The sequence below is a fragment of the Athene noctua genome, chromosome 2 (genome assembly GCF_965140245.1).
Source record: "Athene noctua chromosome 2, bAthNoc1.hap1.1, whole genome shotgun sequence".
Classification (NCBI taxonomy): Eukaryota; Metazoa; Chordata; class Aves; order Strigiformes; family Strigidae; genus Athene; species Athene noctua.
Window position 1 is genome coordinate 38420620 of NC_134038.1, and position 24358 is coordinate 38444977.

Genomic DNA, 24358 nt, shown 5'->3' on the forward strand with positions numbered 1-24358 from the left:
ACAGACTTCTTAGAAAACAAACAAACAAACAAAAACCCCTAACCCGAATGTCCTTTCAGCTCTCCTTCCTCCGCCTCCTTTAAAAAAAAAAAAGCAAAAAACAAAACCCACATGGATGAGGGGGAGCTACTGAGCTTCAACCTTGTTTAGTAAGTAAGGAAGTTCTTTCTGTCTTCACAGTTTCAGTCTTTGCTTTTCCTCAGTTTCTCATAAATGTAATACTGGCAAGGAGGATTCTCCCTGCCTTGGTTTATGTGGCTGCGTGAGTTTTAGTATTGGGATGCTTTCTGCTGTCTTTTCAGTTTTGATACACTGATGTGGGTGTATTATGTACTGACTAAAATACATAATGTGCATCGTATGATGTACTGGCTAAAAAAAGCGACCTTTTTATTCTGAGTTGTTAAGTTACATTTGTTAGGATATTCTTATCCTCAGAACATTAACACATCCAGTTCAAAATTTGTCTTGTCTTTTCCTTCCCTGTCGTTCCCCGATTTATAAGCCAGACTTAAAAAAAAAAAAAAAAAAAGAGGTTGGTATTGTTGAGAGCCTCTAAAGTATGCCTCAGTGCAAAAAACTCACATGCAGTTGTGTGGATAACAGAAGGGCTGTGCTGATGTGTAAAGAGTACTGTCGCTTTATATGACTTCTCACAACCCGTAAAAAGCCTGCTGTACAGAGTGATGTATTTTCTAACAATTAGGTTATGAGCTCACACTAGTTAGTTATTTATGTGTGAGAATTACTTCTGCTGTGGACCATTGTGCTCATATTGCTATATGAAAAGGATGGAGTCAAGGGTGCAACCCTCTTAAGCACACTGAAACAACAAATCCAATACAAAAGTGTATTTTAGATGTTATTTAATACACTGAAAGTTTGAAAAAATTACAGCAAAAAAGGGGTAGGTTTTTATAAGCAGCAAAGACTATGCATAAATGTGTCACTAGGCAAAAAGCGAATTGGTGGGGAAACATCGGATTTGAAGTATACATGTAAGCTTTGTTGAAGATTTGGGGTATAAGTAGTATAACATTTTCCTTTTTTTTTTAAAGACATTGTATAAAACTACTTACAAGAGCACGTGGAATACACTATTAAACAAAGCCATAGAGCAATTTGACCTATTACAGAATTATGGTTCGACTAACAGTGGACCTAATTGCTAGAAGCATCAGTCACAAGAATCTCAGTGAAGAGAACTTTGGACAGTATCTGCGAAAAATAACTCATCTGAATTTATCAGACAAAAATATAGATGCAATTGTAAGGTTTATTTTTCTTTATTCCTTTTAACCTGGCTATTTAAATGTCTTGTAGTTACTGGTATGATGAGTTGTTTATAGTTGGGGAGACAAACAAGCAAAGCCATATTTCTATTTTATAACAGCTATATTATGTTTTAACATTTATATTTGCAACTAAGCCTTAATAATATATCTCTTTGGAAATATGCTTCAGCATTCGCTGCTGTTACTGTGTGGAACACTGCTTGTACATAAAAGTGTTTAAATGGATTTTAAATGCGTGGCATTTGAAATGTGAAAATAATCTTTCAGCTGTAACTTTTCATCTAAAACATCGAAGTGGGTGACTGTAACTCCAACAGTCTGCAGGGTTTCTTATTATTGACCTGACACATTTTATGTGGCAAAAATATCGTTGAAGTATTTTACTTACCTGAAACTGTGGAAATGTATCATCTGTGTAGCAGACAAGAAGGGTGTTATCAGTATGCTAACTATTTTTGCCATTAATTAATTAAACTGGAAAATCCATGTAAGCAATTACATGAGAGAGATGAACTGAAGTTTTAAAGTGAAGTATTTTTTGTGGTATTTCACCAAACTATTATAGAAATCTGCAGCTCTAAAAAAAAAAAAATAGAATAAGATGTAAAAAACTAGTAATTTTGCAGATCAGATTTTTTTTAAAAAGAAGTGATATTACATACTATTAAGTGCAACACTTATTTTATGCTAGTCATGCCATATATTTTCTAGTCCTAGGAATTTTACAAAGAGTTGTTAACTCACAGCACAATCTTTTCAATCTATCTGTGATTTATTCCTTAGATTTCAGAGGAAGTCTGAGAAAGGAAAGGGGAGTTCAGGAACAGGATATAAGCCAAGTGAGGTTAACAAATTCGGACTCGTGTAGTGGCTTTTTCAGATTAGTCAGGTTAAAATCTACATTTTTTTTTTTAGATTGTTCCCAGGGGGTTATTCATTTAAAAAATAATCCATGACCTTTTCATTTTCAAAGACTAAACATGCAAACTTAACCCAGTCCTCCTTCCTTTGAGTTTAATAATGGGAAATTTATACAAGTTTCAGTAAATCCTGTGTTAAATCAAATCCCCTCAAGATACTGAGCTAATTTTGAAACTGCTGAACCCTGATCAACTGAATAGTTGTGTATAGTGGATTTCTGCTTTAAAAGTGTGATTTTAGTCAATATTAAATAGCTTGTTCTATGAACAGATTGTGCAAGCAAATGGGTTTATTCAGCCCACTCCTAGGAACGTTCACAGCCATATTCATACTAATTTGATTAAGACTGGTTCATCAGGTGACATAAAGAAGTTTTACAGAAACCCGTACAAGAACATTTGAGTGGAATCTTAGACTCAGGAGTGTATTAAAATACATTGATGTGCAAGTTTTTGTATAAATCAGGATTCCTTTGCCAGGAACTGGTTTCCATTATATCACTGAGGTTTGATGTAGAAAACTGCAGTGACAATTGGGCTTTTCTGAAATCCACCTGATGAAGGCACGGAAGGGAATGAAGTCACCCAGGATGTGATGTACCTGCGGAGTCTTCAGCTTCTGTATGGCAGAATAGTAATGACAGATTTCAGTCTTAAATCTGATGATTGCTGACACTAACTCAGTTTTTCTAGAAAAAAGAGTTGTTAAAAGTGTTTGTTAAAGGTGAAATGTATAAATCATGCAGCAGAACTTAAATATAGAAACAATCAAGAGCTTCCAGAAGCAGGCAGTGAGTTACCTCTACGTATTGTTAATTTGTTGTTGTTTATTTCAGGGTGACCTCTCTTTGTGTAAAAATCTTAGAGTTCTATATTTATATGATAACCAAATCAGCCAAATCCAGAACTTGGACTTTGCTTCAAATATAACGCACCTTTACCTTCAGAACAATTGTATTTCATGTATAGAAAATCTCTCATTGCTGAAAAACCTTGAAAAACTGTAAGTTGAAAATAATGTATTTATTTTACTAGTAGAAGAATAATTATTACACTGAGAAATTTTAAAATTATGTAGCCATTAAGGTCCTTTCAGCTCCTAAATTTTGCTTTTCGAATAAAAGTAATTGCTTATGATTTTTTTTAAGTGTTCTATGATGTAAGTAATATATCATCTTAACAAATTTGTTTGCATTTAAATTATTTTCTTTTTTCAGCCATTTAATAATAATATTATTAATAATAATGATAATAGCTGCAATATTTAAAACTGCTAAAAATACCTTGGATCTGTAAGATGTATGTTCTACTCACATGCTAGGTTTTTTACTTTTTCTATTATAATAGAAAAGGTATTATTAAATAATTTTTTTTTTTAAGTATATTGAGGCTTTGTGTTTGCTTTTACTTTCAAAGTACATTAAATCTATTTTGTGTTCTATTCTACAGGTATCTGGGGGGCAACTGCATCACTGTAGTAGAGGGTTTGGATAAATTAGAAAGAATAAGAGAGCTACATATTGAAAGTCAGGATCTCCCTCTTGGTGAAAAGCTTCTGTTTGATCCAAGATCTCTTAGGTCCCTGGCAGTAAGTACATTCTGAGAATTTCAATGAGCCATTAATCAGTAGATTAGTATTTTGAAGAAAAGTGATTAGGACTTATCACTGTGTGTTTTCCTTTTCTGCCAATTGGTGGCATTCTTTCAAGTTCTACCAAGGGACTCCCATCCTAATTCTCATATAAGCAAGGAGTTCAGCAGATTCTACTTTGTCATTTATTTTTCTGTGAAGGATGGAAATGAGACTAAAAAGAGAGAGGAAGTAAGCAAATGTGTGGATGCACTATATCAACAGAATGTGAATAAACTAAAAAAAGGGGTAGGAATTTATCCCTGTTAGTCATCTTAGCCTACTTAGTTTGTAGTGAATTAGCTTGTTGGTATTTCTCAGATTTGATTGTTACATTAGTTTATTTACTGCCTTTTCTATTTCTCTAGAGAATGCAGTGGAAAAAAAAAAAAAAAAGACGGTGGAATAGGCTGCCCAGGGAGGTGGTGGAGTCACCATCCCTGAATGTGTTTAAGGGTCATTTAGATGAGACGCTGGGGGATATGATGTAGGGGAGAACTTTGTAGAGCAGGGCTGATGGTTAGACTCAATGATCCCAAGAGTCTTTTCCAACCTGAATGATTCTGTGATTCTATTAAAAAGGTGCAAGCCGCTTTTTTTTTTTTTCTCTGGCTATTAGGAGCAACACAATCAAAAGCATTCAGTTTCAGTTTTGCAGTTTGTCTATGCTGTGGTATAACAAGACTTAAGGAAAGTCAGCTTTTGAAGTTTTCTTTCCACATATTAATTGCTCAGTAAACGTCAAATGTATTGTTGAAGTGTTAAAAGAAAATAGACTTTATTTACTAATGGATGTAGTTCTGTGCTAAAAAAATTCATCTTGCTGTATCTACCAAAGTGTAGTTACGGCTTGATGAGCTTTTTTTGTGAAGGTGAAGAACTCACAGAAAAGTGAATTCTTTTGTTCATATGTATATCATAAACATTTGTCCTAGCTCGAATTCTTTCTGAGATTAAGTAATCCAAGACATATATTGCCATTTTCCTTTAATAGAAATGAGCCATTCCTGTAAGAGCACTTTTATTTATTGTAGAGTGTGGTTATATCATTATAATCTTCCCGGGATGATAAGTCATATACTTCAGTGTTTTTCAGCGTCCTGGCCTACAGTCACTAGCATTTTGTTCTTGATGGCTTTTGTCTAAGGTCTTTTGGTGGGGGTTTGGTTTGGTTTGGTTTAATTTTGTAAGAAACACTTTGCATTCTTGGCCACATAACATCTTTATAGATGCTACATGTAAAAACATTCTATTTTTATCCTTCAAGTGCTAAGTGTTTGTCCCTCTTTAGGGCATCACTCCTTACTTCATCTTCTTCTATCTGTTTCTGGCTCTTAATGCTGCCAGAGATGAAAGAGACAAACACATGGGACTGTATAGCTCTCTGTGTAACACAAGCAAATGTTTTGATGATGGCAGTATCATGAATCTTTTGACTGAGGAGATGAAGTTTATGCCCTGCGTGTATCAGGATGGTACTGGTAATTTCTGCAGGCAATGTTGATCTTGGTCAGATTTTAGAAGGAGATTACATTTCCTGTACACACTGATGAAATAGACATTTTCTAACTAGTGCTTAAGTCCATATCTGGTATAATTCTAAACTCACTGGATTAGGTGTCCTTTTTCATCTTCTAGAGATAGAAGCGTCTTGTTTCTTTTATGTGAAACTACATTATTTCTTGAGATAAACACCGAAACACGTTTACTTTTTATCCAGAATGTAAAGATCTCTCTTAACTATTGTCTGTTACAAATGGCAAAGTGCATTATGTGACTCAATGATGTTCCAAAGATGGGACAAAGAATAGAGGTATGTATACCAAGAAGTTTGCAGGATCAAGCCTGGAAGAAAACCAGCATAGTCCAGCAGTTAGAAGAGACTGTGTAGGTATCAGATATGGATTTCAGCTCTGTGCAGTACAGATGTAACCTTGGAAAAGGCAGGCAATTTCTGTGTCTGTTTCATACTTCAAATATAGAGTTAGTAGCACTTGCAGAACTCTATAAAGCATTTGAATGTGTTTAGAGAAAAATTAAAATTCTGTATTTCCTAAGAATTCCTGAAATAAGTGAGAAATAATTTTACTTTTGTCTGACTTCAAAACCCAAAATAAACAGCATTTTAGGACAAGATGGAAAGCCAACATAAAATAATGTGTGAGGTATATGGTAACTGTATTTGCATGTTTCTGCTTCATATGCTTGTTTTTCCTTTAAGAGAATTTTCTGCAAGAATTTACATCTTGACTCTGGCATGGCATGAAAAAAATAGTTTTCTTTTTCTACCTTTCTTCCTTCAGAAATCTTTGTCTGTGTTGAATATCAGCAATAACAACATTGATGAATTAGAAGAACTGGCAGTTTTGGAAAATCTTTCTTATTTTAGAGCAGTTGACAATCAGCTTCAACATATGAAGGTATTAAAATAAATATTTGTTCTGTTTAGTATGGGTGATAAGAAATTAGTCAAATTCATCTTTATCACTAAATAGATGAGTAAAAATAAACTTTACTTCTGCAGCTACTGAACCGGTGACTTTCCAAGCATGCTGGCTTTTCTCATCCAAAAATCTTCTTGAGATTAAAAATGGCAAACTGCTTATCTAGGATGTCGAAATGTCCTTTAATCCTAGATACAGTGGCAGTTGTGCATGCATCTATCAACTGAGTAGTAAATGCATGGAAGTTATATCTATAATATGATATGTCCAAAATGTAGGGTTAGTGTGTATGTTTTGACCATCTGAATGACGATCAGTGGCTTAATTTGCAAAGATGACATGGCCATTGTTTGTAAATTAACATGCAATATTTTACCATATTACAGGTTTAATTCTCTATTTTAACATAAAGAAAAGCCGCTGCTTGGTTTTCAGATCATCTAGCTGATTTTGCAGCCATTCTAATATCAAAATGACTTTTTGACTCTTGTTGCTGGAGTAGCCTAAGAAGTATTTGTCATGAAAGCATACATTGAATTTCGTTCATAAATTTCTGCTAAGGAGACATGTCTTCATAAGCAAGAGCTCTAACTTCCACAGTAGCAGCTAAAACAAATGAAATAAAAGTATTTTTGTTTTTCCTTTTGCAATAGTGAATGTGGTTCAAACAGAATGGTCTAGACTTAAAATATCCAGCTTATCTTCTCAAAAAGGAACAGGAGTATTGGCCTTCTCACATCTCATTATTTTCATAAGTTATGATGTCTTCTACTTCTTGACATAAAGAGCAGTTAAAAAAATTACTTTAGTGTCATGGTAGTTATCAGATTTATGTTAACCAGTATGCTGATGCCATCATTGCGTGGTGGAGGCATGAACAAGCTTTATAAGTGACTTCATAAACACTGCTTTCGTTTAGTATAAACCATAGGCATTAGTGTTCTGCTTTTTTTGAAATTGATATTTTTATTAATAAATATTAAAATGAATTGGCCTAAATCATAACCCAAATCACCAAGACAAAGCCTTGATTAAAATAAACTCTTTCATTACTGGTTTGCATATACATTCTGTTTCCTTAGAAAAGTTAACTTTATTTGGTTAGTAATTATTAAAATAAGTATTCTTATTACTTCTTAGAACACTTAATATCTTTTACATTAAATTTGAAAGTTCTGTTTACTAATGAGGAAATTCCAGTATTCTGTGTACATAATCTATCAATTATCTAGGTCAATATACTTTATTTGGGTTCCTAATTTTTAAAATTTTAATATTAAAGAATGTTGAATGATACATTTCTTTTTTACTAGAGGATTATTAATGTATTTCAAGCTGCATTTCTGTCTGGAAGTTATGATTGAATTCATATCAAAATACAATTCATGTAGGCTTTTGCTGGATAATTAAAACCATATTGAATGTGTTGGTTACATCAAAATAACAGTAAGCTTTTTAAAATAGGTAGTCTCTCCAAAGCCTCCCTTTTGAAAAGGATTCCTTTTCTAAATAAAACACCTTACAGTGATTTTTTTTTTTGAATTGTCTTTTTTCTTTCTTATAAGTACAAAAGCTCCAGTTGTGACAATCTTAAAAAAGATCGTCTTAGCTAAAGAACCATCTAATTTTAAGAATAAGGATACAAGTTCAGAGACAGCATTTTCAGTGCCTCAGAGGAAAAAACAGTATCTTCTGAAACAGAGTAAGGAGAGGACAAAAAGACTGCATTATTCAGTAGCTCTGTATATATTATTAAATCATTCTTAAATTTCATTATTTCATCATCAGGAAGACCAGAGTTAATATTTACCCAAATCAATTAGACATTTAGACTTCCATGTTACATGGTCACAGCTTTTGAAAAATTATGTGGTTAGCATTTGAGTTAGCTGCTGCTTTCAGTTACACTTCAATCTGGTTCTGGTAAATTTTGAAAGTGGCTGTCCTGTGTGTTTTCTAAACAATCTCCAAGTTTTGAAAATACAGAGCAGACTGTGTATTTCTATTCATATCTTTGCAGACCTGTAAAATTAATGACCACATTGAATATGTTTAGCATATGGTGTAATGGAGCTGGATACCTAACTTTTCAGCTAAAATTACTGTGTTTCAGAGATTACATTTTAGTAGGTTCTACTTATCACTAATATAAATTCTTATTTCAATTAAAAAAAACCCAAACTGTTGAAAAAGCAGTAGGCCATGCAAAGTATAAAAAAAAGTTGGTTGTAGTTCTATTTAAGAGGCTTTAACTTAGAGTGAACGTCTAGCAGAACGATCGTGTACATCCAGTAAATGTTTTTAAAAAATAGCAGATGTTTTGAATATGTTTCAATTTTTTTGCAACCCTGAATTTCATGATTCCATGGCTTACCTTACTCTACAGATGTGATAGCTGAAAGGATTTTAGGGGGTATACAACTGTGCTGCATATACTTAATTGATTCTGCTGGCCAAACTTGTTATAGGCAGCAAAGGCTCTTTCATTCCCACACAAGCTGCCTCCATTCTTCTCCCTCTTGCCCCTCTGTTTTCAAAACTCTGATGTATACCTCTTTTTCCTGCCAAAAGCACTATGTTCCGTGTTTTCCTGTTCCTGCTTCCCCATCACTGCCACCAGGAACATCTCCAGGAATGTCTGGCATTGATCAGAGCCCATATCATTACTTAATTAGCATAATTATTTTATCTCAGTTTTTCTCACACTATCATGAAAACCCATAGTCCCTTGCTTTTCAACAATGCCATGTTGATTTCAGCATAGTTGAAAATTACGGTTAATAAAATCAAGAACTTAAGGTTCTGGCTAATTCAGGGCATTGATAGCATAATTAAAAGACTTTAAGGCACATGACCTTGTTTCACGTGACTGAAGTTTATATAATGCAGTCTGAACAGTGGACAGAACAAAATTAAGTAATTTTTCTCAGTTCATGCAAAATAAGTTACTGTGACTAGCTACCACACGTAAAAAACATGTCTTGGGTCAGTTATCAAGAATATAATTGATTTTAATAAAATTGGCTTTTATTTGTTTTCTGTTGCTTGATACTTCATTTATTTACCCTATTGAGCTTCTGGTTTACTTGAGCCAGGTTCACAAGGACTTCTAGGCTGCAGTGTATTTGGGTTGGAATACTAAGGGATTTTCTTTAAAAAAACACTATTTCTATTAAAAAAACAAAACAAAAGAACTATTCCTGATTACAAAAAGCCAGAATATTATTTATGTATTAATTACATTCGTTTTGGGAAGATGATGACTTGTATGAGCATTTGGATAGATAGAGAAAATATAGCTAGAAATACCTATAAAAATCTGTATTTCCTAAGTCTTTAATTTATTCAACCTCTGCCCAGTATTGATTATGACAAGAGGATATCACAAAAGATGAATTCATTCTCTTCAGAATTGAGTCAGGAACAAGAGAAGAATTATAGATTTTCTCAAATAGATTATGACAGGTAATCAAAACGGTGACAAATTGCTGTCTGTAGATGTAGTTAGGGCAGTTGGACTAGACGTTTCCGATAAAAACTGGAGCATACTGGTCAAATAGCAATTCTTAAATGGCCATCGTTAATTGGTAAGAACGTTACTGCCAGCACTACAGCTGCCTACTAAGGCACTTGCCCTTCCCCCCTGTCCCCCCCAATGGAATATAATTTGCTCGTCAGTATTTTGTAGCAGACCTCAAAGTGATAGCATGACATGATCATTTATCAAACGGAGACTGCCCAGAAGAGTGTCTGGTCCCTTTAGTACAGCTTATTGAAAGGCTGGGAAGTGAAAGCACTTTATTAGAGACAGGAAGGCAATGAACAACTAGAGCGTATCGAAAGGGTAATCATATTTCAGCACAGGATTAGTGTGCTCTTAGATAAACATACACTGGAGTAAGCATGTTCGGGGTCATTTATCAAGTAAGTAACAGCTAACAAAAATCTACAGGGCTCTCTGTATACATTCATCAAAGTTAAACTGTATACATTTTATTTCAGTAACAGACAATTTTGTGTTGCAAAACTATTACTTGAAAAAGTTCTTTCTAGTGAAATCTCAAACACTTTACAGATTTCAGTGTCAATGCCCGAATGCTCAGGTAAGACTACATAAATAAACTTGCTAAATGCTGTTTCTTTTTTGATAAGCCAAACCTAAAATATTTTCCCCCTAACTTCTTGTGTTTGTGATTAAGTGTTAGCACCTAAACTGTGGGGGTTATCGTCCTGCTGTTCTGATACATGCTGATAAAGGTTTGTTGTGTAACTTTATGAGAATTATCAACATTTCTTCATATGGACTGATTCTCAGGGTTTCTTGCATTGTTCATCAGTCTTGCTCCTCACAGAACCAGGCTTTTGCTCTCTTTTTTTCTAAAAAGATGTTATCATTGCTGGATAATGATAGATGATATCGCCATCATTATCAATAGACATAAAATTATATGGTTTGGAGGTATGAGGCTGTGCTGCCACTTCCTCTTCCATGTGATTCTTCTAAGCATGTATTATATAGCCCATAGAATGTTCCCAGGAGGATTTTCTAAGAAGGGAGTAGAGCCTGCACAACCAGAATTCTCCCTGCTTGCGTTACCCAGGTGATTTTCTAAATTTGAAGGATAAAGATATCTACATCGCTAGATACTTCATTATTGGCATCAAGCTGCAAAATTCTACAGACTTTGCAGTTTGTAATCTGTCACATCGTGATTAGTATATTTTTTCCAATTTATTACAACTGTAGATCATAAATTCTCTCTTCTCTTGTCTGCATACAGATTGTTTTTAATCCCTTCTTAACTTTTCACACATATAAAGAAACCTGTCAAGAATGACAGTTAAGTGAAATTTTGAAAAGAAAGTATTTCAGAAAGTAGGGTGTCTGAGCAGAAAGGACCAACCTAAGTTTTGCATCCTTTTAACTTGTATTTATTGTACTTGAAAGACAGGAGAAGTTTTATCTAGGTCATACTGCCCTTGGGTAACTAGACAGAAACCCAGATGGAGAAAGGTATATTTCAAAACTTTCACTATTTGGGCCAATACTAGAACTGACCACCCACAGTTTTCTAGGGGGGGATTACTGTTTCTCTTGTAAAATACAGTTTTACATATATATAAAGAGAGAGGCAGGCTATTGTGATTTGCGTGATTTTTAGCTTTTTTTAAGTCTGTTCTTTCTCTGTATTTTTTTCTTCCACAGATTTTTCAAAACTGAACCAAACACTGATACTCTTAAGGGCTCTGTGAGACCATGGGGATTTATTAACAGACATTACATATCATAAAATTTTGGGGGTAATTCCTCAACTTTAGGTGCTTATAAGTGAGATGGTAATTTTCCATAGCTGGCATTACTGTATCCTTAAAAATACAGAGTTTTCCAACTACATCACCATTTCTTCTGTGCAATTATGATATATTCAGGGAATGCTATGCACCACTCTATTTGAAAATGCACATTCTTAATGTGCACATTAATACATGAATAGTCTCATTGAAGTTATTTCTGTGTGCAGGATTTGGGCCTGGCTGAGCAAATCACATTACTATTGAATTTTACTCTGGAGGGGGAAAAAATAATCACAGTGTTCTGTTCTTGTGTCAATTGCAGGATTTGGAGGTTGTGTTAACCAGATGGACAAAGCTACGCAGAATGGATCTTACAGGAAACCCCATCTGCCAAAAACCAAAGTACAGGGACAGGATTGTAGTACAGTCACGAACTCTGGGTAAAATATAAAACCAATAACCAGCCCCCAAACCCACCCATAACCCTCACTGTTTTAGAAAATAACTGATATATTAATGGTTCTTGAATTGTACTATGTATATAAACACAATTACTGCCATAGATATTTATGTCAAATGATAAATTTTTTATTTACGTACAGGCAAAGTACCTAAAACTGCCTATGTGATCAACTGCGCAAATGGTGTTGCTTAGCTTTTGCTATTAGTAGTATTAACCGTTCATTTTATAATAGATGATTGGTGAGTTTATTATAAAACAGTAAGACTTTTTCGTGTTTGTATTCCAGATGTTATGAAACTGATTTTCAAAGATAAGTTTAGTCTACTCCCCTGTCAGCCTATAGTAGTTGCTTAGGTGTTTTAGTTGTAGTTAGTTGTACAGATCGTACCTCACCATGTTTGAATTTGTTATATGACATTTATCCTTTAACTTTACTGTTTACTCATATTATGAATGCATTTTTTAATCTTAACTTTACTGTGATGCATTTCACATTATTATTGAGATAATTTTAGCATAAATGGAAGCAACTTAGTCTTCTGTATGTAAGTATTCATACTGTAGAAACAAGTAAAAAATATCTGCTTGTTTTTTACTTTTCTAGATAAAGGTCACAATTATCTTAAAAGTTGTAATTACAGAACTTGTTTTTCTATTTTCTGAGAGTACAAAATATTGACCATTAATAAAAATAAAAAGCACATCTGCACAATGAGAATAACAGAGCCTTAGGACAGTTTTAACACCACCTAAATTTCTGGCCAAATTTGTTCTGACTCAAAAATGCAGATGCAACCAAGGAAACACAGAGCATAAGCTTTATGGCACCTAAGTGAGTAAAGTTCACCTTGAAGAGCCAAATCTGTCTTTCTGTCCATATGATCAGTAGGATTCCTTGATTGCTAAGACATGCAGTTTCTCTCTCCTAACCTGAATCTCTGCATCTATATATATCTTGTGAAAGAATAGCTTTTCTTCTGAACTTTCTATAAGGTTTTGCACATTAACTGAATGTTGAAGGTTATAAAAATAATATATAATAATAGTAGTAAATAATAGATGCTTTCTTTTGTAATTAAGACATGTCAACTCACTGTTGCTTGAATATGAGTATGAATATCAAACTCTGTTGGGTATTTTTTTTTTTTACCAAAAGGCTAAAATGAGCAAAAAAGATTTGGAGATAGCAAACACAGAACCAGTACACATTACATAGCAGCTTTGTACAGCCTTTTAGTTAACTTTGGGTATCACAGAAAATGTTCTCTTCTCTTTGACAGAATCCCTTGATGGGAAAGAAATTAAAGAAATGGAAAGACAGTTCCTAATGAATTGGAAAGCCTCCAAAGCTGCCAGGAAAAAAAACAAAGAAAGAATGACAAATGAACATGCAGCCTATCTACATTTTTGTAAGCAAACTAATCAATTACTTCATGCTTATTTGGAACATTATAGAAACAATAATATAGCAGCTAACAGTAAATATACTGAGACTTGTACTGGTGCTGAGACCAAAACACAGGGGTAGAAATAGAACTTTTCCAACATAAAATTTAATTTTGCCACTATGTCATGTGGTGTTTTTTCCCTCCCATCCCAATCTCCCAGAATTATGAAAAGGAGCAGCTAGTACATTTTGAATGTTTGTAAATACTCGTGATTACTTTCCATATTAAAAAAAAAAAAAAAAGTAGTATTGGGCATTCTAGAATAAATATGCATGAAAAAGATTAGACTTTTAAAATCTATTTGTTGATACTTACTTGAGCTGTGTAAATTGCTATCTTCACAAGATACATGTCTAGTAGAAGTAAAAGTTTTAAGCTTGGAAAGGGAAAAAAGAAGTCTTGGAGGAAAAAAAGCCTTAAACCTAAAAGAAAAGGCGACATGTTCTTGAAGCTGGAAAACAAATTAGTTTTGAAACGCAAGCAAAAACTGAAATAAACTTTGAGGTTTTAAAAAAACAGTGGGGTGGGGGTTGTTGTTACAGAGTTGACTGCAGATTGAAACATAAATGACTTAAAAGCATGTCTTGCTATCTTGCAGGATTTGGAAACAGACATTAGACTTCAAATTACTCAGAATGGTTTGAATGACCATATTTATAAAATAAAATTGGTGGCAGTTACACTGTTGCTTTCAGAAGATAAACTATGATATGTAACTTGGGGGACAGATCATGTTCTTTATAGCCATAGTATCTCAAATTATTAATTCATGAAATCTCAGGAAGATCAGTTATTTTGAAGACGTGAAGTGAAAAGCGCTCAGCCTGTCAGCCTCAGCCCCAAAAAAGTTGAAGTCTGCTTGGCATTTGGCAGCCATATGTGAATGGCAATGGTTCTGAAAGTAATATTCTCTCTTCTGAATAACTACTGATATAAGAAGGTGTTATGTAATTGAATTTTCTCTCTTTCAAATAACTCTACCTGAGTGGGAATACCTGCTTTAATATTCACCTTCATCAGCGTTTGCAACATTTTCCATAATTTTGTACAAAGTTTTCCATTCTCAATTATCATATTTGAGGCGTTTTACCCAAAGGCTTATTATACTGTTTTCTATAACAAGATATATTGGAACCTGTTATCAAGCATACTTAAAATTTAAAATAGATATGGTTTGACTTGGGATATTGAATTAATCCTTTTTTTTTGTTTTCCGCAGCTGACTTTGAAACACTTTATCCTATTCTTCCCTTTCACTACAGTCACTCTGTGAAAGAAAACCCCAATTTTTTAGTTTTGTCTGAGATACACAAGGTCTGCCCAGAATCCTGGAAAAAAAAAAAGTCAGATGAAAATTCAGGTATGTTCTTGAGACATCTTCCTCTTCTTGGTAGCTCTTACTGAATCAGCTGGAAAATGAGTACATGAAGGTAAAATTTCATCCAAAATGAGTTTCAGGTGTTTTTAACTATGTTATATTTTTTATCTTTATTATGCTGTCTTTCAAAGAAATAGATTTCAGTTTCTGGTTATAAACAGTAGACTAGCTAGTAGTAATAACTTCATCCAGTGTTACTAGTTTCTGTCATATGCATTTGATTGTCATCTTCCACAAAGGTAAAATAATATTGAAATTAATTCTTGGAAGTATAGTTGCTGTCAACAGCATTGGTGAAGGTTGATCCTGTGCACACAGTAAAATGCAGAAGGAGAAACAATCGCTTTTCATTATTATAGCTTACTTCTAATAGACATATTCTGGTGTTTTAACTACTTGATTAGCATTTTCCTGTAGCATCAGGTCAAGACCATCAAGGTAATCAAGAACGAAAATCTGACGTGTGTGCTTTACAGACATTTAGACATTAATTTAAATGATTTAGAATTTAGCATATGTATTCCTTACTCATGGAAGCAGCCTTGTGAACACTAATTCAACTGTTTGTGGAAATAAAATCTCCTCATAGGGGTTTGCAGTTTGGGACCTATAGTTTTACCCGTAGTAACAGTTTAGTTCAGTATTTGGGACCTAATATCATTCCTTCCAGATTTGTAATGCTACTTTTAACCTAACTTTATTATTTATCAGCTGTACTGGCCAACAAAAAATAATCATTTATGTAATGCTTTAGGTTAAATAAATAAATAATTTCAACTGACACAGGTATTCTTTTGTAATGAAATTACTAAATGGAGTGTTTTATTTTACATTCAAATCAGAATTTATTAGTCGGTTTGAAAATTTAACTGAGCAACATTTAATACTATTTTATTCTTGACAACTTACCACTTTCCATCCCATCAGTTTTGTTCCTACTGATTATTTCTTCTGATTAAAAATACCTGCCTTTCCCTTGAGAAGGGAAGAAGAATTAGGAATCACAGAGCTGCTCTCTTCCAATGTAACATTTTTGTTCTTTGTATGACAATGGATATATTCTGGCCTAAAAAGCAACTGAACTCATCGTATACATGCCCATTCTGGAATTTTTTTCCAGCTGCGGAAGGCACATAGCAGCGGAGAAGTTTAAAAACAAAACTGCAGGAACAATGCACTAGTTATCCCCAAATAGTACTACTATACGATTATTTTCCAGTGAATAGTCCAGGCTTGTGAAATTTAGAGGGGTATATGCTAATACTCAGGCCATACAAACATGCATTTTTCTCTTTTAATTCCATTGTAAAATGAGTTTGTCCACATGCTCAATATTCTGTCAGCTCACATTTCGTCTTTATTAGCATTCTGTGTTTTGCACCAGGCTGAATAAAACTAGGCTTTTCATTTACCATTCCCCTTAGTCCTAATAAAGGATGGAACATTCGTGTAGAGCACCTCCCAGGAAGTCGGTTTCTTCAACATAAGAACTTCTGCTATCTCATTTGAGATAAAGCATTCTGATTTTACTCCACAATGATAAAAAGCTGTCCAATTGTTGAGCTGCTTTGCCTGACAAAAATTTTCCCAGTATTAAAAAGCTGGGGTACAATCCTGGCCCTGTTGAAATCCCTTTTGACCCTAGGAAGGCAAAGGTTGCATCTTCCATACTTGATTAGAATAACATGTCTATATTTGTATTAATTTAATTTGAAAATTAAACAATTTGAGTGATTTTTTTTTTTCACTATTATCTTAGAAGATTTTACTCTGATTCACATAAAGGTTAGAATAAACTACAGTCAGATGACACACATTTAGTATTTTCAAAAAACTTGTAAGTGGGACTTCTATCTTGGATGCCGAAGGTAGTACTACATTACAATTTCACGTGTAATCACTGATCTTGAGACATGTTCTAATCTTGTTACTAGTGAAATTCCATGGAAACCAAAGAGTTTTAGGAATTGGGTAAAGATTTGTGATTTCTTTAAAATGTGTTTTTGGGGGAAAAAAATACCCACCTCAAAACACAGAAATACTTATTCTCAGAGTATATGAAATAATAACAAATCACAGCATTCCCTTGCCAGAGACATTAATTAGGGATATGCATAAATGTGCCCACATGTAAAGCGAGGAAATTTTGTCAAACTGAACAAATACCTGTATTGTTTAATTGAAATTCAGTATTGGACTAAAGAAATTAGTGAATTTTAATCCTACCCTCTGTGTTAGTCAAATAAATTATTCCAACAGATGTTTCCTCTTTCCCTATACATGCTAGGTGATGTTTGACCTTGGCAACTGAAAAACAGGCATTAAATACCTTTTTAACCTACATCTAAGATCCACTGAGGATTACATACAGCCCGAACAATGAAAAAAGCCAGTTATTACTAGATTACTGAAACATGTCATTAATCTTTCCTTTTTGATGATATAAAAACAATAGCGATTTTATATTGGATTTTAAGTTAGTTTTGAACATTTAGAGAGAATTATGGATATTGACAGGAAGTAATTAAAAGAAAACAAATCACTTAACTATTTTAAAGATACCTAATACCTTCCAATGGGATACGCTATTATTAATTTTCCCTGAGTAGAGAAGTTGTTGAAATTTTGATGTTGTAAACTTAATCTGTGACCAGCAGTTTCTGCCCACGTTTCCTTACTCATGGAATTAAATATCATAGTAGGGATTCATAGCAATATTGTAGCAATTCAGAATTTGGTGGGAAAGTCACCTTTTGTGTCTCCAGTGTATGTTATGTGATTAGGAATATGGTAATATCTTTAAATGATATAGTCAGTATACAATAAGTACACTGCATTGTGGCAACTAATCGTAAGCCGCTCTCCTAACCACCATGCACATCCTGCATAGTTCAAGTTCTAGTTCAAATGGAAGGAACTTGCAGTGAGCAATGTTAGTTCTCCTCGTTAGCTCTTTGACAGGTGCTCTTATCAGCATTGTATGTATGTATTTATTTATTAAGTATTTATAAATGCCTTGAGGTGATTTGTGTGGTCTGAAATCCATATAGAGTAATGTATATTTGGTAACAGGTAAGAATGTACAAGTTCTGCATGTATACTGGGCTTTTATTGATATGAATCTTACTGACATGATAATAAATAAAATTATTAAGGTCTATTATATGACCATTTTGGGGGGAGGGCTGAAACTGAGACTATAATGATTGTATACCCCCCAAACATAAAGTTTACAAGCCTATGTTTATTTCGTATCGCAGAACATAGTTCTCTTACAGAACTGTTCGAGAGAGCAGCGAGGCAATATGTTACCTCCAGGTAACCTGAATCTTGCTCTCTTACTGAATAATAATTTCAGAAAACTTCTGAAAATTCAGAAATAATTTTTTTTTTCAACCTTGTCTTCAGGAAGAGGAGAAATACAGAGTTAAGATACAAACCAGCGCAGTTTTTAGCTATGCACCCTGGAGCTGGTTTTAGCCACAGAATAGCTACAAGCACTCCAGCTGTATTCCAAATTAGTGCATTAAATATTTGGAGATACCAGCTGGAGCACTTTGGCGGAGCTGAGAGCATGTTTTGAACAAACCTGGAGTGTCTTTTCCAGCAGCTACAGCCCATCCCACTGCCTTTTCTTGGTGATGGTGTTGAAGGACAAATGTAAACATCTCCTCAGTGAGGTCCAGAAAGTATCAATCAGCAATTAGTGATGAAGGCTGTGGAAGAGAAATGTAAGGAATTTACTTGCCGTTGAATTATTCAGCTATGATATAGGATATGAAAGGAGTAACTGTAATGCTAGATAAAGTGTAAGGATGAAGACATGAAGTGACATTCTGAAATTAAATAGTGTTGCAGAAGCAGAGCTATTGGGAATGAGGTCAGATATTAGCAGTTTCTGGTTACTGTGGCCCGTGTAAGATTTCAGCAGGCAATTCAGCAAATTTAGTGGTTGGTTCCATTCTTCCTGGAGAATATGCACTACCTGCAAAGATGAGTCTAAGTGCTTTTATAGGACATGATTAACATTACAGTAATGTGTACCTTCATGGTGTTTTCTGTAGCCATGTTTACAGCCTTGCTGAATGTGGTGCTGAATGATTCTGCCCATTGTAATTCATAATCTGTTTAGAAGGAAAAATATAACTGTCATTACAAACATGCAAGATGATGTACAAGTGGCATTATCTTCTGTCTAAACTTAAATTTCAGTAGTGGTAATTAAAAGGGAAAAAAAAAAAAAAAAGTAGTTTTAATATATGCCAAATCTGTAGTACTTAACACTTCCCCATCATTCAGCATCCGTTGTTGGCCATGACCACGCCTCTCCCACTCCTGTTCTCTGTGCTGCTGGCTGTGCCCTAAACTGGGAAGGAGAAAGGATGTAAAATACACTTACAGAACACATGCACCGGGAGACCCACTGTGCCCTTGAAAAGTATAAATGCTTTCTCAAACTGCTGAAAGAAAGTGCACATCTCCTGAGGAGCAGATTGCCAGCTAGACCACATGTACTCCTGTGTGTCTGGATGACCAGATCTCATAGAGACACATTCTTGTTGGGAGGTATGTGCCTGCTGATTGGCAAGCTGGCAGGAGCCCATTTGCCTGCATCAGTCTGCTGCCTCTGCCAGGAGACACGTGCTATTTCCTAGACCTTTAGAAAACCAAATGGCTCCTGCAATTTGTCAGCCAGTAGTAGGTCAAAAAATCACCTGGGGATATCTGGGTCTGCAGGCTGTAATACACTTCCAAGAACATTGAAACCCAGACTGTTTGAAACCTTCTATGTAAAATACATGAATATTTAGAATAGTTTAGGTTGGAAAGACCCTTAAGATCATTGAGTCCAACTGTAAGTCAATAACATTTCAAACAGAATGCAGAGAGAGAGAGACATATTCAGTGACTTCAGAGTGAGTTGCATCTTGTAAACGGGTCCATCAAAACTGTATCAGGAATGAAGTACTACTTCAGGATGGTAAAATAAACAAAAAGCAAACTCAGATCTTTGCATATCTGTTCTTTGAGTGTTACATGTTCACTATAATAGTTATTAGATAAATGAAAGAGACATTTAGTACGCAGTGTTTACTTTTTTCCTACCCTTAGATCTTTGTTGTTGGTACTTTTACAGACTACTGTTGAGAAAAAAAACCTCAAAACTTCATAACATTTTAGTCCACTGTGCTAGCACTGCACATTTTTCATTGTGCATCTAATTTACAAAATGACAAAAATCACTTTTATATACACAAAGTACAAATCAAATTGACAAAGTAAAGAAATAATGCTGTGTTTTCAGGGTTTTAAAACAGATACTTGCATGGGAGATTTAAAAAGTAACTTGAGGTTAAAATAAAGACTGATACTTGAATAGAGTTATATAAATAAATTCTGTAATAACTTCAGTATAACTCCGGAAGCTATTCAGTTGAAGCCAGTTCCAATAAAGTAATTTACTGCAGTGATATAAACACAGTTTTGATATTTGCCTTCCTTTATCCTATCACACATTGTGTAGGCATACTTCCATATCTGAAAATTTGAAAGCAGCTGCTTGAACAAACTTGAGGTGAAAACACAGTCGTTGTAGCAAGCTGAGATGCTACATTTTGGAGGACAGCATTACAACCACTAATTCCTTAGTAACAGCTACTCCTCCTCAAATTCACTTCCCGCACCTTGGGATGCATCCCTTCCAGTTGCAAAGACTTGCATGTGTCATATTTGCCTTAGTGATTCCTAACTCCATCATCATATACTGTTGGTAGTATTTCTCCCCACCAAAAACTGCTCCTAGGACCTAGGAGGTGTGAGCCCAGGCCATGCCACTAAAGATTCTGATGCTTTAAGAGCAATACTCAGCACTGTTGGAACTTCTTGATGTGTTAGAAGTACCAAAAAGAAAAAAACCAAGGCATCCATCAGTGCTTGAATACCTCCCCTTGGTACTGTTCCAACCATAATCAGAATATATGTATAGATACATAAGCTGTGTAATCACTGTGTGCGCACACAGTGTTTGAGTTGCTGTTCAAATGTGAACTTTAGATCAGTAACCAAAGAAAAATTCCTGTTTTTCCTAAATATCACATTTAAAACTGTGCAAGGTGTACATTAATGTAATGCCATGTTATTTCTTTATATATGGAGGTAAAGTAGTGCATAAAACTGCCTGTGATACAACTATAAAAGGCACCCAATCCAAAAATTCTGAGGTTGAGGCAGAAAGGAAAAAAAAAAAGGCCAAAAAATTGAGTCAGTGTTCAAGATACGCTCATTGATCTTTCAGGATGAGGATTCAGACGTGTGAACTGTTAATATGGGAAAGCATGTGGTTGTAATTCAGAGTGTAACTGGTAAAAACAAGTGGATCTGAAAGGCTCTTCCTTCTTTTTCTTACGATGTTTTATCTCAGTGACTTGTGCTAAGTAGCTATCCTGACTAACAGAGCTCTGAGGGGAATCAATTAATATGTGAACCTGCTGATTTACAGTCACTAACTCATAAATATTACATATTGTGACTATAACAAATTTATTTTGCTAGGTAAAAAAAAAAAAACCTGTGAGTTTTTACTTTGTCATGTGGCCTTGAAAGATTCTAGGAGTTCACTGCTAAAAAAATATGTATTTAAACCTTACCTCTTCAATCAAATAACGCTGTAACCAGAGACCACAGAAATGACTGACTAGATCTTTCTGTTCTCTTAATTCTGAGCAGAATTAATTGCTGCATCAAAACCAAGATAAATCAGAGCCAGCTGTGAAATGATCCATGTAATAGACTAATACTTTAATTCAAAAAGTGGCTTGGAGCAATAAGATCTTCCTTTCTTGGAGAGTTAATATATCAGACTGTCATAGTAATCACTAATTATATGTCCAGTAAAGTTGGGTATAATCAGTTTCACATAGTTTGTAGAAAAATGTTTTGGAATAAAAGACTGAGTCTTATCTGATTCAATTTATATGAGAAATTGCTATTACTAAGATTTTGTTTCTTACGGGACTTGAAAATTATCAGTACTTGATACACATTTATGTGGAAAACATTGTTAACTATTACCATGTTTGTGTGTGGAAAGTCAGTCAATTTTGTAATAAAGGAATGTATAACACTCCAAATGTTCAGATTATGTCAATTCAGATTAGTCTGGCCCCAGGTTTGGCACTGGGGAAAAAAAAAAAAAAGGGGGGGGGGCTTTCACTGCATCAGTGGGCATGTAAAGACCTTTTTTTTTTCATCTGCAGCTTCTGATAACATTGTAGAAATGTTGTGGGGTCCTGGGAAGCGTTAATGAAGACAGGAGCAATAGGGTGTGGTTCTGACATGAAGATCTCATCTGTCTTCTCTGATCTCTCTGATGTAGGTTGATGAGGAATCTGAAGTAAAAGCAGACATAACTGGAATTCTAAAAGCCAGAAGTTACAGGATGTGAAGATTTGGCCATTATTGGATTTTTTTTTTTTTTTCCCCTCAAATCTCACAAAGAAAGGTACTGGACTCTCTTTTGGATATGTCATCTGTGTCTTTGTAGTCTCAAACCCAGGCAAAATGGTCTGTTGAATATAACACTGCCTTTTAAGAGCATTCAGAAAAATAATCTGTTTATTTAGAAGAAATTTTTTGTATTGAAAGCATATAAAAACATCAGCACGTGGTAGGCTAAACTAGTTGCCTAGTACGTAAAGTTCCATAGGAAAGGAGTTGTTCTTACCCAGTGTCTTACCTAGTTTATGACCTGAATACCCGAGTAGCTGCTTCTTTCCATATATGATACTTTTAGCAGTTATGCAGAGGCATGCTTATAGTCTCTTACTGCAAGAAGAAATGAGCTATTAGCACATGATTTTGGAGAAGATCTGTACTCCTAAAAAATAATTTCCATCATTCGGATTTTTCCAAGTTCTGGTGAATAATGTGGAATAGTCAGGAAAAAAAGGCACAAGAAGATTAATCATGTCCATACTGATTAATTTTTGGATTGGGAGTATTACACATTAATTTTACTTCCAATTCTGTTTTAAGTAACTGGGACTTGAATTTGGCTGCTTTGCAATAGTTTGAGTAATTAAATGGACACTCAAGACTTCTGATAGAGGAAAATTCCAAGTGTACAGATAAGGAAAGGAAAGCCCAGATTCTAAATTGCCCTTGGAATAAAACCTTTCCTAATGGAGGTCTGTATGAAGGTCAGTTCAGCATCTTATGCCTAAAACCCTCTCTGAAATAAGAAAGGACTTTTTCCTGAATAAGGAAATCAGGATCTGTCTTTTCCCATTCAATGTTTTGTGTATTTAGTTATTATTTATATTTTAATGCCCTTTGATAAAGATAATTAAAATAAACTTAACTCCTGCATGCACTCTACCCTTGAATAACAAGGTCTTTATCTTCATTATAAAGAAACGTATTTCCAAAACTAAGGTAGGAAATGAATGATACTATAACCCTGAGGTGCCACTTGCTTCTGTTAAAGCTAGTCAGTCATTTGCCTTCAAAATAAGAAAATACAAAACAGTGAATAAAGCTCTGATATGCAGCTGCAGTTATTAGTCCATTACTGAAATTAGTATTAATCAAGCATGATACTTCTTGGTTTAGCTGTTGTCATCAATGATATTCAGGTCGAGGAAGACAGAAAAACATACATTAAAAAAAGTTGCTTCTTGTTTAGGCAATTCCCAGCAAAGAATGTCATACTTTTGGTGAGCACATTTGAAGCGGCAGCTGCTGACTCAGTGTGGTGCATTAGTCACCTCCTGATCTTTATAGCACAGCATTATCTTTCCACCTTACACTTCCCTCTGCCTTACATACACCCATTCAAAAACATTTAGTGGATTTCTAGTATTTCTCAACATGGGTTATGCTCTGTAAGCCATCTAGAGTGTGATTTATTTTTCATAGGTTCCGAGTATTTCTGGCTTAAAGATTTTAGTTTCTTGTACATTAAATAAAATATTTAAGACCTGAATGAATTATTCCCTGTACAAGACAAGCCATGGGGTTTCACACAGAGAACCCTGCAGCCAAGCAACTCACACACAGCAAAGTGGGTCTTGGTCTCTGGATCTATCTCCCTCTCACTTTTTATGCGCTGTAATAGCTTGGCTACATCCCAACCGCGTACATGTACATTCAGTCCCATTCTTTGGCCTGCTCTAAACCCCTGTGTTTCCAGTCTGCGATTCCCCTTGAGTGCAGTCATTCATGCTGTCGTCTGATGCATAAATATTCATGCTTCTCCTGCCCCAGCAAAGCCAGCCCTTACCCTGCTCGGCTCCCACTCTGCTCGCTCGCACTGGTGCAACACTGTGCCTCTCGCGTGGCTGCCAGCAAAGGGAAAACTCAGAGCCAGATCACCCAGGGTTCTCATCCTTCACCCCAGTTTTCCTTTCTGTCTTCCTAGAGTGACAATAGCTGAGCTAATGGAGACCCTTCCAAATTGGACACCCTTGTGATCTCCAGTGGAACAG

At 34.8% G+C, this 24358-nt stretch overlaps 1 protein-coding gene across 1 annotated transcript; it reads left to right on the top strand.

The window, feature by feature from the left end:
• The first annotated feature begins 1086 nt into the window (after window positions 1-1086).
• PPP1R42 (protein phosphatase 1 regulatory subunit 42) lies at window positions 1087-23850 on the top strand. The gene is made up of 8 exons (XM_074897691.1): window positions 1087-1269; window positions 3052-3218; window positions 3665-3803; window positions 6149-6265; window positions 11907-12024; window positions 13328-13456; window positions 14715-14855; window positions 22249-23850. Exons 1-8 carry the CDS (start codon window positions 1141-1143, stop codon window positions 22251-22253), a joined length of 945 nt encoding a protein of 314 aa, XP_074753792.1. The 5' UTR covers window positions 1087-1140; the 3' UTR covers window positions 22254-23850.
• The last annotated feature ends 508 nt before the right edge of the window (window positions 23851-24358 follow it).

Bases quoted from the DNA above. Each gene is read 5' to 3' on its own strand.
- PPP1R42 (XM_074897691.1), top strand. From the start codon at position 1,141: ATGGTTCGACTAACAGTGGACCTAATTGCTAGAAGCATCAGTCACAAG. The intron at 1,270-3,051 runs GTAAGGTTTATT...TGTTTATTTCAG, and splicing joins ACAAAAATATAGATGCAATT to GGTGACCTCTCTTTGTGTAA. The intron at 12,025-13,327 runs GTAAAATATAAA...TCTCTTTGACAG, and splicing joins AGTACAGTCACGAACTCTGG to AATCCCTTGATGGGAAAGAA.